The 13,251-nt window shown below is 40.9% G+C and overlaps 1 protein-coding gene across 1 annotated transcript in view; it reads left to right on the top strand.

The window, feature by feature from the left end:
• LOC132569570 (small ribosomal subunit protein mS27-like) overlaps window positions 1–13,251 on the top strand; it is a 97,532-nt gene that overhangs the window by 13,721 nt on the left and 70,560 nt on the right. Inside the window, exons 3-4 of the mRNA XM_060235783.1 lie at window positions 6,717–6,787; window positions 8,950–9,008. Of these exons, the coding sequence (XP_060091766.1) occupies window positions 6,717–6,787; window positions 8,950–9,008 (130 nt within the window). The remainder of the gene's footprint in view (window positions 1–6,716; window positions 6,788–8,949; window positions 9,009–13,251) is intronic.

Raw genomic sequence — 13,251 nt, 5'->3', positions numbered from 1 at the left:
AGTCAATTTCTGGTTTCACACAGACACTTAAGGATCCTTTGGGTATGATAAGGAGTATTGTTTAATCCAGCTACTACTGGTGACCCATCTTGTTAGGATTCCAGATGATCTTTCAACACTAGGGATCTTTCAACACACATGCTGGCAGCCACTTGGCTGCTGTCTTCTGGACCAGTTGAAGTTTCCAAACAGTTTTCAAAGGTAGCCCCATATACACATGAAACTGCCTTATAATCAGATTTTTGGTCCATCAAAGCCAGTATTGTCTACTTAAAATGGCAGTGGTTCTCCAGGGTCTCAGGAATAGGTCTTTCACATCACTTATTGCCTGGTGCTTTTAACTGGAGATGTTAGGGATTGAACCTGGGACCTTCTGCATGCCAAGCAGATGCTCTACTACTGAGCCACAGCCCCTCCCCATGTAGAACATATTACAATAATCTAACTAGGATGTGGTCAGATAAACAGAAATGTTCCTTCTCCAAATGTGGTAATAACTACCTTTGGGATCCTGGCCACCACTGAATGTAATATATTATAATAGGTCTGACCATGATAACATTAACATTTTGCCATTTACCAGTTGATTAGAAGAGTTCTGTCCACTTCACTGGGAACAAAAAATTTTTATCTGTCACACGTATGTATGTATTTGTATGTGTGTATTATGAAAGGTACAGAACAAACATTTTTCAAAAGTCCAGCATTGCATACAAAACTAATTTTAAAAGACACAATCAAAAATAAAATGAACTTTGAATAACAGCAGTCTGAGCACAGCTTAGGACCTAAAGAATAAACTAAATCACTCCGAGAAATCCAATTGAAACACAGATATTTCTACATGCTTTCCAAAAAGAGGAAGGGACCGTTTAAGAAGGATATAGACAAGCTGGAACCTGTCTGAAGGAGGGCAATGAAGATGGTGAGGGGTCTGGAGACCAGGTCCTCTGAGGAAAGGCTGAAGGAGATGGATATGTTTAGCATGAGGCATAAGAAAAGGCCTTAGGCATAAGAAAAGGCCTGCGTGGTTAACAAACAAAGTAATGGAAGCTGTAAAAGGTAAGAAGGACTCCTTTAAGCAGTGGAAAACCAGTCCAAGTGAGATTAGTAAAAGGGAACACAGGCTGTGGCAAATCAAATGCAAGACTGTGATCAGGCAGGCAAAAAGGGACTATGAGGAGCATATTGCAAAAAACATAAAGACCAACAATAAAACTTTCTTCAAATATATTAGAAGTAGGAAACCAGCCAGGGAGGCAGTGGGGCCCTTGGATGACCATGGGGTAAAAGGATTACTGAAGGAGGATAGGGAAATGGCTGAGAAGCTAAATGAATTTTTTGCCTCCGTCTTCACTGTGGAAGACGAGAACTTTTTGCCCGCCCCGGAACCACTAATTTTGGAAGGGGTATTGAAAGACCTGAGTCAGATTGAGGTGACAAAAGAGGAGGTCCTACAACTGATAGACAAATTAAAAACTAATAAGTCACCGGGTCCAGATGGCATACATCCGAGAGTTCTGAAAGAACTCAAAGTTGAACTTGTGGATCTTCTAACAAAAATCTGTAATCTTTCATTGAAATCTGCCTCCGTTCCTGAGGACTGGAAGGTAGCAAATGTCACCCCCATCTTTAAAAAAGGTTCCAGAGGAGACCCGGGAAATTACAGGCCAGTCAGTCTGACTTCAATACCGGGAAAGTTGGTAGAAACCATTATCAAGGACAGAATGAGTAGGCACATTGATGAACACGGGTTATTGAGGAAGACTCAGCATGGGTTCTGCAAGGGAAGATCTTGCCTCACTAACCTGTTACATTTCTTTGAGGGGGTGAACAAACATGTGGACAAAGGAGACCCAATAGATGTTGTTTACCTTGACTTCCAGAAAGCTTTTGATAAAGTTCCTCATCAAAGGCTCCTTAGAAAGCTTGAGAGTCAAGGAGTAAAAGGACAGGTCCTCTTGTGGATCAAAAACTGGCTGATTAATAGGAAGCAGAGAGTGAGTATAAATGGGCAGTCTTCGCAGTGGAGGACGGTAAGCAGTGGGGTGCTGCAGGGCTCGGTAATGGGTCCCATGCTCTTTAACTTGTTCATAAATGATTTAGAGTTGGGAGTGAGCAGTGAAGTGGCCAAGTTTGCGGATGACACTAAATTGTTCAGGGTGGTGAGAACCAGAGAGGATTGTGAGGAACTCCAAAGGGATCTGTTGAGGCTGGGTGAGTGGGCGTCAACGTGGCAGATGCGGTTCAATGTGGCCAAGTGCAAAGTAATGCACATTGGGGCCAAGAATCCCAGCTACAAATACAAGTTGATGGGGTGTAAACTGGCAGAGACTGACCAAGAGAGAGATCTTGGGGTCGTGGTAGATAACTCACTGAAAATGTCAAGACAGTGTGCGTTTGCAATAAAAAAGGCCAACGCCATGCTGGGAATTATTAGGAAGGGAATTGAAAACAAATCAGCCAGTATCATAATGCCCCTGTATAAATCGATGGTGCGGTCTCATTTGGAGTACTGTGTGCAGTTCTGGTCGCCGCACCTCAAAAAGGATATTATAGCATTGGAGAAAGTCCAGAGAAGGGCAACTAGAATGATTAAAGGGCTGGAGCACTTTCCCTATGAAGAAAGGTTGAAACGCTTGGGACTCTTTAGTTTGGAGAAACGTCGACTGCGGGGTGACATGATAGAGGTTTACAAGATAATGCATGGGATGGAGAAAGTAGAGAAAGAAGTACTTTTCTCCCTTTCTCACAATACAAGAACTCGTGGGCATTCGATGAAATTGCTGAGCAGACAGGTTAAAACGGATAAAAGGAAGTACTTCTTCACCCAAAGGGTGATTAACATGTGGAATTCACTGCCACAGGAGGTGGTGGTGGCCACAAGTATAGCCACCTTCAAGAAGGGTTTAGATAAAAATATGGAGCACAGGTCCATCAGTTGCTATTAGCCACAGTGTATGTGTGTATATAAAATTTTTTGCCACTGTGTGACACGGAGTGTTGGACTTGATGGGACGTTGGCCTGATCCAACATGGCTTTTCTTATGTTCTTATGGAGAGGAGACTACTGAGAGGTGATATGATAACCATTTTCAAGTACTTGAAGGGATGTCATATAGAGGATGGTGTGGAGTTGTGTTCTGTTGCTCCAGAAGGTCAGACCATAACCAGTGGGTTCAGATTAAATCAAAAGTTTTCTAAACATTAGGAAGAACTTCCTGACAGTTACAGTGGTTCCTCAGTGGAACAGGCTTCCTTGGGAGGTGGTGGGCTCTCCTTCTTTGGAGGTTTTTTAAGCTAGATGGCCCTCTATCAGGAGTGCTGATTCTGTGAACTTAGACAGATCATGAGAAGGAGGGCAGGAAGGACTGCATCAGTGCTTAGTTCTTGTGGCCCTTTCTTACCAGGGAAATGCTGACTGCCACATTGCAGTTTTTATCCATGCCAGATTTGCCAGGGACCCTGGAGGGCATTTTTGGGGGGGTCATCTTCTGGACATGGAGCAGGAGTCACTAGGGATGTGTGGAGGGGATGTATTTGTGAATTTCCTGCACTGTGCAGGGGGTTGGACTAGATGACCCTGGAGTACCCTTCCAACTATATGGTTCTATTATTTCTTCATCTGCTCTGCAAAACTGTTCCAGAGAAAGGAAGCAATGTGGAAAAAGCTGTGCCCCTCCTGCAAGTGTGTGGATTTGTGTAGGCTACGAGACAACAACCGATCTCTTTTGGGTCTACTTTAGATTATACTTTAGATGGTACCAGGACAGGTGGTGCTTTAAAAATGTGGATAGCACGGCTGTGAAGGTAGGGGCTGGTGACCTGAATTGAGCCTGCAAGCATAGAGGCAGCCAATGTAGTTGTTTCAGTATTACTATGTTATATGCACAGAGGTCAACAATACTTAAAAGGTGGGCCATTGCCTTTTGAATTCAGTGAAGCCTACATATTTAATAAAAGTAGTAGTTTGTTGCATTGTCTGTTGTATGTATTTTCTTGTTTGTTTGTATGGCATTGTCTTCTAAGATTCAGGAGGCCATTTCTATAAAGAGAATGGGATGTCATAGATGTCTTATCCCATACCTGATTATTAAGTTACATTTCTTTTGCCAGAGCCTGTGGCCTCTTCTGTTCAATTAGTTGTTCTTTTAAAAAGAAGCCTTTTTGCTTTTTACAGTTTTATTGACTTGTGTTGTTCACCACTTGAGCATTCTTTTAGACTTGGTGGTGCTTTTCCTAACCTGGGGTTGCATTCTATATGAGCTTCAGTTGGTGTGGTTTTAAATAGCCAGGTCAGTAGAGTCTAGAAGGGAATGACAAGTGGCACTAGAAAGTTGTGCATCATTTTTTAAAAGGTTCATGTGTTGTCATCACCTCTATGAAAAGTCTCAAATACATGTAAAAATTCTACAGCTATATAAAAGAGGCAAAACATGAATAAATTATTCATTTATTTTCTGCAGTTCCAACAGAAGTTGAAGTTAACCTGATGCTTTTATCCCTGTTTTCAGAGCATTCGTGGCACCCTTTTAAAAGTCTTTTATGTTGGGTTTGTCAGATTTGTGTCAGTAGAGTATACTTTTTAGTAGGACAAAAGTTCTGGCAGAGATTTCTAGATTCATTGTGATACAGATAGTTTACAAGTATCCAATAAAACAATTCTATGTACAAAATAGGATTGGAAACTCCAGCAGTGTCCAGTAGTATCTTATACAATAGAAAGATTTCTCAAATTCTGCCATTGTAATAATGATGCAGATGAAGGCTATTCATACTGTACCTTCTGCAATTGAAAATGTGTATTTCTCCTTCAGTGGGGGAAGTCGTGCAGCTGGTTAGGTCACATCTCTGCTTGCTTACGTAGGGCTATGCAAATATTGCATGGCTCTCTATTGGGGAACCACCCTTTGAGCCATTAAAATTGGTCAAACTCAAGTGAAAGGTAGCCGTCCTGGTAGTGGTAATGTCCACAAGGAGGGTGTCAGAAACAGCATCATTATCCTCTAGAAAGGAGCTATGTGTTTTCTAGAAGGTCTCAGTTACACTGAGAACAGACCCTTCATTCTGTTAAGTCATTATTTCATCTCAGCATTTCATCTAAATCAGATGATAACACTACCATCTTTCTGCTCCAAACCAAAACATCCAAAAGAAAAGGTTTGGCATAAGCAAGGTGTGTATTGGGCATTGTGCATTTACTTGGACAGAACAGCATCTTTGAGGCTCACAGGCTCCTTGTTCATCTCGCACAGCAACAATAACCTAGGAAGAAAGGTCACAAAATCCACCATCGCAATCTGGGTTAAACAGTGCATATTCAAGGCATATGAGGCTCAGGGATTGCTGAGGCTCAGCAAGATCATGGTTTATTCAACCAGAGCAGCAGCAGCCTCAGCAGCATTCTCCTGCTAGAATGGCAGTAGAGGAATTCGGTGGAGCTGTCAGACGGGCATCCTTCTCTACCTTAATCAAGCACTGTAGAATTGACCAAACGGCCTCGGCAGAGGCAGCCTTTGTCAGGAGGGTTCTACAGCAGGTGGTTGATCCATAGAACATGAGAGGGATCCTGCCCAGATATATAGCTTGGGTAAAGCTAACCAGCTGGATGACTTCCCCCACTAAAGGAGAACAAAACATTGGATCTTACTTGAAGGTTTCTTCTCTTCAGTAGGGTGAAGTCACCTATTTCCCACTCCAAAACAAAGAAACTTATACAATGGTAAAAAGAAGGGAAACGGAATGAAAGCATAAAGGTATGTGATCTTAGTAAAGAGAGACAAAAAGATGCAAGTGAAGAACACATGCAGCACAGGGCTTGCACATGACTGGAGGGTCAGTCTTTGATCACTCCCAATAGGGAGCCACACAAAAGTTTCATAGCCCTACCTAAGTGAGCAGAGGCATGACCTAACCAGCTTTGCCCTACTGAAAATAAGAAATCTTTAGGTAAGGTCCGATGTTTTGATTTGTTTTTGTAGTTAATCTGAGACAGGGCCACAGTTGCAGTTTATATACAGCTATGTTGTATTTGAAGGAACCCTGCGGTGCAGACTGGTAAAGCTGCAGTACTGCAGCCTGACCTTTCTGCTCATGACCTGAGTTTGATGCTGGCAGAAGCTGGGTTCAGGTAGCTGGCTCAATGTTGACTTAGCCTTTCATCCTTCTGAGGTCAGTAAAATGAGTACCCAGCTTGCTGGGGGGGAAAGTGTAGATGACTGGGGAAGACAATGGCAAACCACCCTGTAAAAGCCTGCCATGAAAACGTTGTGATGCGATGTCATCCCAGAGTCTGAAATGACTGGTGCTTGCACAGGGGACTGCCTTTACCTTTACGTTGCATTTCCATTGTGCAGATAATAGTGCAGAGCTACAGTGATGCAAGGACTGGCTGGATCCAGCTGTAGGCTGGAGGAAGTCCTCAAGCTTCGCTCAGTGTACTGTTAGGATAGTCAGAGTATCCATGCTGCTGCCTTCAGTTGCTTTTTCACTTCTCTTTGGAATGCTTTGCTGCTTACTATAGGCCAGGAGGCAATGGTGGTTTTCTGAATGGTATAATAGCTTTCCCCCAAAAAACAAAGAAAAATTGTCTGCTTAATTTGTTCCTTAGTCCAGAATGCAAAATAGCTTTTCTGTTATTACTTGCATTTAACCCTTATATTCCCACTGTAATGAATAAACAGTGAAAACTGAACATTTTAATTTTCTTTCTACAGCTGAATTGGCCAGTTTGATGGACAGAACTTATGAAAGAAAGCTTCCAGTCAGCTCTTTAACTATATCCCAGGTAAGAACACATACTCCAGTTTTGATAGGAGCAAAAACCATGCAGAGTATACTGTCAAAATGCATCAAAGTTTTGTTAGGCATTTTTGTTCCAGAAAAATTTTAATTGAAATAATGTTGCTGTATAGCAAAATGTGCAGTGTTATTTATACAGATACCTGTTTAGCATCAGTGTAGAGGTTGCAGTGCTAGAGATTTAAGGCTCTGAGCAGGTCAGGAAAGATGACTTGGTAGAGGGCACTTCCTCCAATCTTCTCTCTAATCACAGTTCTCATGTGTTGTTATTTTTTAATCTGCATTATCTGCTCCACTAGTGAAACGACTTTTCCTCTGGATGTGGCATTAATGCTTTGTAAAACAGGCTCCATTCCTCAGTTCCCGTAGGCCTACAGATAAGCCTCTGAATTTCAAAAGGTCAATAAAGTACTGCTGGTATAAAGAGGTCACAGAAACGTCAATATAGCATTAAGGCAATCTGTTAAATTGGATTTTTTTAAAAAGAAAAGGTAAACTGCTGGAAGCATAAAACCATAACCTTAGTGTGGCAGAGGATCCAAAAGCAAGCAGATGTCAATACATGTCTCTGTATTGACATACAGGATAACAATTGACATAACAATTTATGGTTATTAATTATTGCATGGAGTCTTGGGTTATGGTAGGTGATCTAGAAATAATAGTTTTACAGCAGAGTGGTGTACTAAAATATTCTGTTTCCCATGTTGCAGTCCAAGCTCCTAAAAGGTTAGTATGATAAGAATTGCTAAGTGTTAGGATTGCTGTCCTGAGATTCTAGAACAAAATTCAAGTTCAGTGGCACCTTTAAGACCAACAAAGTTTTATTCAAGGTATAAGCTTTCGTACGCAAGCACACTTCTTCAGACACATTGAAATGGAAGTTCCCAGTTGATATATATAGGAAAGTTTGAGCAAAATTAGCATACAACATAATGAAGATGTTTAACAGATGTAAGGACCAAACAGGAACAGCAAACTTAGTATATATATGGTCACCATTTGGATTTAATTCCACAGGAAAACATAGTGAAGTCAATAAATACTTCAAAATTGGAGACTGATGTATAAATGTACCCTTCTTAGTTGTGGAATGCTAAGGGTAATTAACTGAGACACTGTTGTTATACTCCATCCATCTCCTCTCAAGTATGGAGGTAATAAACGGTATTCTTTTGTTTAAGGTGGGGTGAATGATTGTGCAATGTTACGTCTTTTCTGTCACCAGACCAGAGAAATACATTCCATCTACCATTTGAAATTAATTACATTCCACTATTTATTGCATTGCATTACAATCACAATCCAATCTACTATTCCAAATAAGAAATACAATAACATAAAGAGGATGTATGACCCTTCTTGGGTGAGAATACAGATGTAAGGACAGAATGAAATTAGCATATGTAGTACTGAAAATGACAACCATATCTACATGCATCCTCCTTCCTTCCTCCCTCCCTCCCTCCCTCATCCTAAATATACCAAACAATCTATTGTCTACAGTCAGAGTCTACACTACAACCACATTTGTTCCAATCCTATGGACAGTGATTCTCACCTGAGGGATCTACAACAACCCTTTCCAGAACTAAAATATCCACCTTATGAAGTCAACAAATAGATTAACAAAGCCAGAATGATATCCAGAGAAGATAGCCCCAAAGAGACAATAACAGAATGCCACTAGTAGTCAAATACAGCTCTCAACTCAAAACAGTTCAATGCATCATCAGTGACTTACAACCTTCTGAATAATAACAGTTCCCTTTCACAAGCACTGGGGACAAACCTTTTCTTGCACACATGCAGCCCCCCAAGGTTAAACAACTACTCACCCACAATAATACAACAAATGAGAAGGGAGCACTCACTGAAGAAGATCTTGATGCTGGAAAAGATAGAAGGCAAAAGAAGAAGGGGACGGCAAAAGATGAGATGGCTGGACAGCATTACTGATTTAACTAATACAAATTTGAGTAGACATTGGAGGATCGTTGAAGACAGGAGGGCCTGGTGTGACTTTGTCCATGGGGTCGCAAAGAGTTTAACTTGACTGTGCGACTGAACAACAAAAATACGGTATATGCTTTTTATTCTCCATTATGGCTTGAGAGCTGGTAGTTTCTAAGGCTTTCTCTTTTCCAGGTTATTGATAACATTTCTTCACGGGAGCAAGTGGATCAAGTTGAATATTATCTTTATAAGTAAGTCTCATTCTTGGTTATATAATTTCATTTATAAGCTGTAAAAGCTGGCAATGTTAAATACATGTGTTGCTTCTAGTTTTCAGTCAGAATCAGTTGGGTGCTGTTTTCAAAAATGTTGCTGCTCATCAGCTAGTACATTACTGGAGGCAGGAGCTAAGATGGGACACTGGGGGCCCACATTTCAAAGTTCATTGCTCCACAACCAGCTAGTCTAGGTTATCTATAGACCTGCACAATGCTTTTTATTTGAGGGCTTCCTTACTGTTAGGTTAATATGGAGAATATATGTGTTATTATGGTGTGTGTTCATGGTTGTTAGGTTATTGGGCATCAGAATTTTTATAATACATGTGCAGCCTGGTCCCACTCAGAATTAAATTGCACTGTGTTCTGTCAGGCTTACTTACAGGTAAGTACACATCAGATTGTAGCCTTTGTGTGCTTTAACAGACTGTATCTTGTTTGACTCTGCTGTGTGGTAAGCCAGCATTATTTCTATTTTACGGAAGGGGTACTGGGATCTAAGACCAAGTACAGGTTCTGTCTTTGAAATGGAACTGAAACTATATCAGAGTCAAATTCTCTCCTCTCCCTTCTGCCTTATTAATTGTTGTTTATGGTTCAGTATGAAACTAATTGGGTACCTCTAACAATGGTATTTAGTTCAGAGCTCTTCCTCAGTGAAGTCTATATGTTCCAGTCCATTGAAAGACATTTATTTTCTGCAGTTTACAATGTGAATCTATGGTTGTTAGCCCTGTATTTGAGAGCCTTTTAAAAAAGTATTTTAGTTCTGCAGATACCCGCAGGCAGTGCAAAAGGGCAGCTTGAAGAGAATCACCAGCTTCACCATCAATAAAAGATGTGAAATTGCACTACTGTTCATAGTTCTTGCTTCTGCTTGGTTTTACTCCAGGTCATGATTTAATTAAAGCTGCTGTTTTTGAGTTCTCATGTGTATTTGCAAGATTTGAAAGCTACTTCTCGGTATGCCGCATTAATCAAAAGAACCACCAAAGGTTTTTCTGGTTGAGTTGAAAAGGTAGAAGTCCTTAGCACTTTGACTTCTACATATCATGATTAATTGCTTGGTGTACTAGTACATTTGTATTTTTTCATTTTTATGTGTGGATTGGGATTTCTAGTGGTGTGAACGTGGAAATATATGTTTAGTAGGTCCTTTAATTGAAAAGGTTGTAAGCTTCAGCAAGGCTACCTTCTTCTCCTGTAAAGTAAGAATGTCTTTGGTGGATCAGACCAAAGTCTGTGCAGTTCAGTGTTCCATTTTAAGAAACAATTAGCCAGCATGAATGCTATTGCATCCCCTGGGATTCTAGGGGATATACTGTGTCTGTTCTAGGGAATTTTTATTCATTTTATTTGTTTGATTTCTACCCTGCCTTCCTTCTCTGGACAGGTCACACCAGTGGGCTTAGAAGGCACGCATCAGTGAGCTCAGGAGGCAGCAGCATCACAATCCAGAAGTCGGCTCAGAAGGCATTTAAATGCTTCCTGAGATCACTTGTGTGGATTGCTCAAACAGACTGCCTAAAAATAATTGCAGTCTGTGTGGAGTCCATCAAAACTGCAAATGGACCATGAATAGACTCCTTGTCCACAACGAAATTGGGACCATGGACTGGTCCGTGCCCATTCATAGTCTGTTCATGGAGTTTCCATTTAGCTATCATTGCAAATAGCCATTGCGACACTGGTTTTTCAATCCTGTTTTTAAAAGCCACATGAATTAAGCCAAGTTGAGTGTAAAGAGTTATGAATTGTAGTAGGGGATCCTACAATTAGTTGGATTTATTGCCTTTAAATATTTAGTTCTCTCAAGTGGAAATGCAAGTTCCTCTGCTAGTGCCATTATACCTATACTCATGTAATAAAAGAACAAAGTTTGAGTCCAGTGGCACCTTTAAAACCAACCAATTTACATTCAGGGTGTAAGCTGTCTGTGCACATGCTTCTTCAGAGACAGTGAAATGGGAATTACTAGTCCATTTATATAGGTAATCTCAGAATTACTGTTTTATTGCAAAGGGACTTCAGGAACAGACTAGAAAGGGGAATTGCTGAGTTGCAAGTTATTTCAACACTCACAACAATAGAATTCCCAGAACTTAACATAGATATTGGTTTCTTATCTCACTACATATGCTAGCCTCATTCAGCCCTTGCATATGTATTCTCATCAAATAAAGGGCCATATGTTCTCTTTATTTTATTTTATGGGTAGGAAGATGGCAAGGGTAGGGAGGCAGACTGATTGCCAAGCCTTGCAGGGGGTAGGAATACAGTGAGGGGAGGGCGGCTACTGCCAACCTTGGAAGGGTAAGAAGACAGCAAGGGGGGGGGGATAAATGCCAAGGCTTGGGGAGGGAACAAGCACTGGGGGAGGGGGTAATGCCAACGTTTATGGTGGGGGTAGGATAAAAAAGAAGACAACGAAAATTACTGTTTTGGATTTGGATTTATATCCTGCCCTCCACTTTGAATCTCAGAGTTTCAGAATGGCTCACAATCTCTTTTACCTTCCTCCCCCACAACTGACAGTAAGGTTGTGGGGGAAACAAATGCCAAGCCTGGGAGGAGGGTGGGTGGAAGGAAAGCCTGGTTGGGGGGAAATTCATGCCAACAGATGGGTGGGAACATGACAAGGTGGGGCATGTTGGATGTCAATGGTATGAGAGTGGGTGGGAAAAAGACAAGCATATGGGGGCGTTAATGATAGCCAAGGCTGGGAGGGGGATAAGACAGCTACAGTAGTGGGTGTGTTGATGCCAAGGTTTGTGGGGTGGGTGGGAAAACAGCCCTGTATCTCTTCCTTCCCTTCCGAGCACCATACCATGGCACTCACGCCCATCCTCTTTCTAGCATCGTTGCATTTTTGGTCACAACGGGTCTTCCTCCTATTGTAATATAATTTGGAATGGTAAATTGGAATGTATTTCTCTGGTCTGGGGACAGGGGTGATAACTACACAGCCAATCACCCTACTTTAAAAAGATGCTGTAAGGATGGAGCTTGAGAGGATGGAGCTTAATGGCACACTCAGTTAATTACTCTCAGCATTCCACAATTAAGGATACATCTACCCATCAGTCTCCAATTTTGACATATTTATTCCCTTCACTATGTCTCCCCACCTGGAATTACCCAAACAAATAATAACCATATAAACTAAGCTTGTTATTCCTGTTTGGTTCTTGCATCTGTTAAACGTCTTCATGCTGTATGCTAATTTACTGCTGACCTCCTATCTATATGTATGGACTCTTAACTTCCATTTCATTGTATTTGAAGAAGTGTGCACACATAGGAAAGTGTATACCTTGAATAACTTGGTTTGTCTTAAAGGTTCCACCAGACTCAAACTTTATTCTGCTGCTTCAGACCAACATGACTACCCACCTGAATCCATGTAATGAAAGTTTACTGCATAAAAAAGAGAAATAGGTACATGTCAGTGTTGAGGAGGGAAAATTTAGTCATAAAAACACAGTTGCCTTTTTATTTTCTGAAAGGAGCCTGTGTTACAATGAACACAATATGAAAATTACTTTCACGTTTGAGTGGAACTTTAAGTTTTGCAGTAATGGTTCAAAAATCCTTTGTCTAGGGCGGGGTTGTCGAACTCATTTGTTATGAGGGATGGATCTGACATAAATGAGACCTTGTCAGGCCAGGACATATGTGCCAGGTAGTGGAGATATAAACTTTAGAAAGGAAACAGACAAAACACAATTAAGGATTTTTAAAAACCCTTTAAATAAAACATGCTTGAAAGATTAGCACTCTTGCAATATTATATTTAACAGTCTCTAATAACTGACATCTCTTGCTCTGAGTAATGGCATCAAACTCGGGACAAAGTGCTATAGAAATCTCTTGAGTATATAGTTCAGGTGTGTATCTCTAAGTTGCAAGCCTACTTTTGATTTATTGACATTCATTACAGAAATCTCATAGTCAGTGCTTTGAGCCTAAGACCCAGAGGAAAACATGAAATGGCTGGGCATTGTGAGCTTTTGTATGTAAATTACTTCATGTGCTGGTCAAGAACATGTGAAGGCATCATGACACAGACGAAGGGCTATGTTTTTGCCTACAAAACTATAATCTTCCCTAGATAAATAACTACAACTCCTATGAGGCAGTGCAAGAATATAGAGACAGCAGTGCATAGTGGTCAGTATCAGCCTACTTATATGAGAAGCCTAAGTTAAAAAATCCC

The sequence above is a fragment of the Heteronotia binoei genome, chromosome 4 (assembly GCF_032191835.1).
Source record: "Heteronotia binoei isolate CCM8104 ecotype False Entrance Well chromosome 4, APGP_CSIRO_Hbin_v1, whole genome shotgun sequence".
In the NCBI taxonomy this organism is placed as follows: Eukaryota; Metazoa; Chordata; class Lepidosauria; order Squamata; family Gekkonidae; genus Heteronotia; species Heteronotia binoei.
Note: the sequence above shows the minus strand (reverse complement) of the source record. Positions and strands in the feature narration are given on the sequence as shown.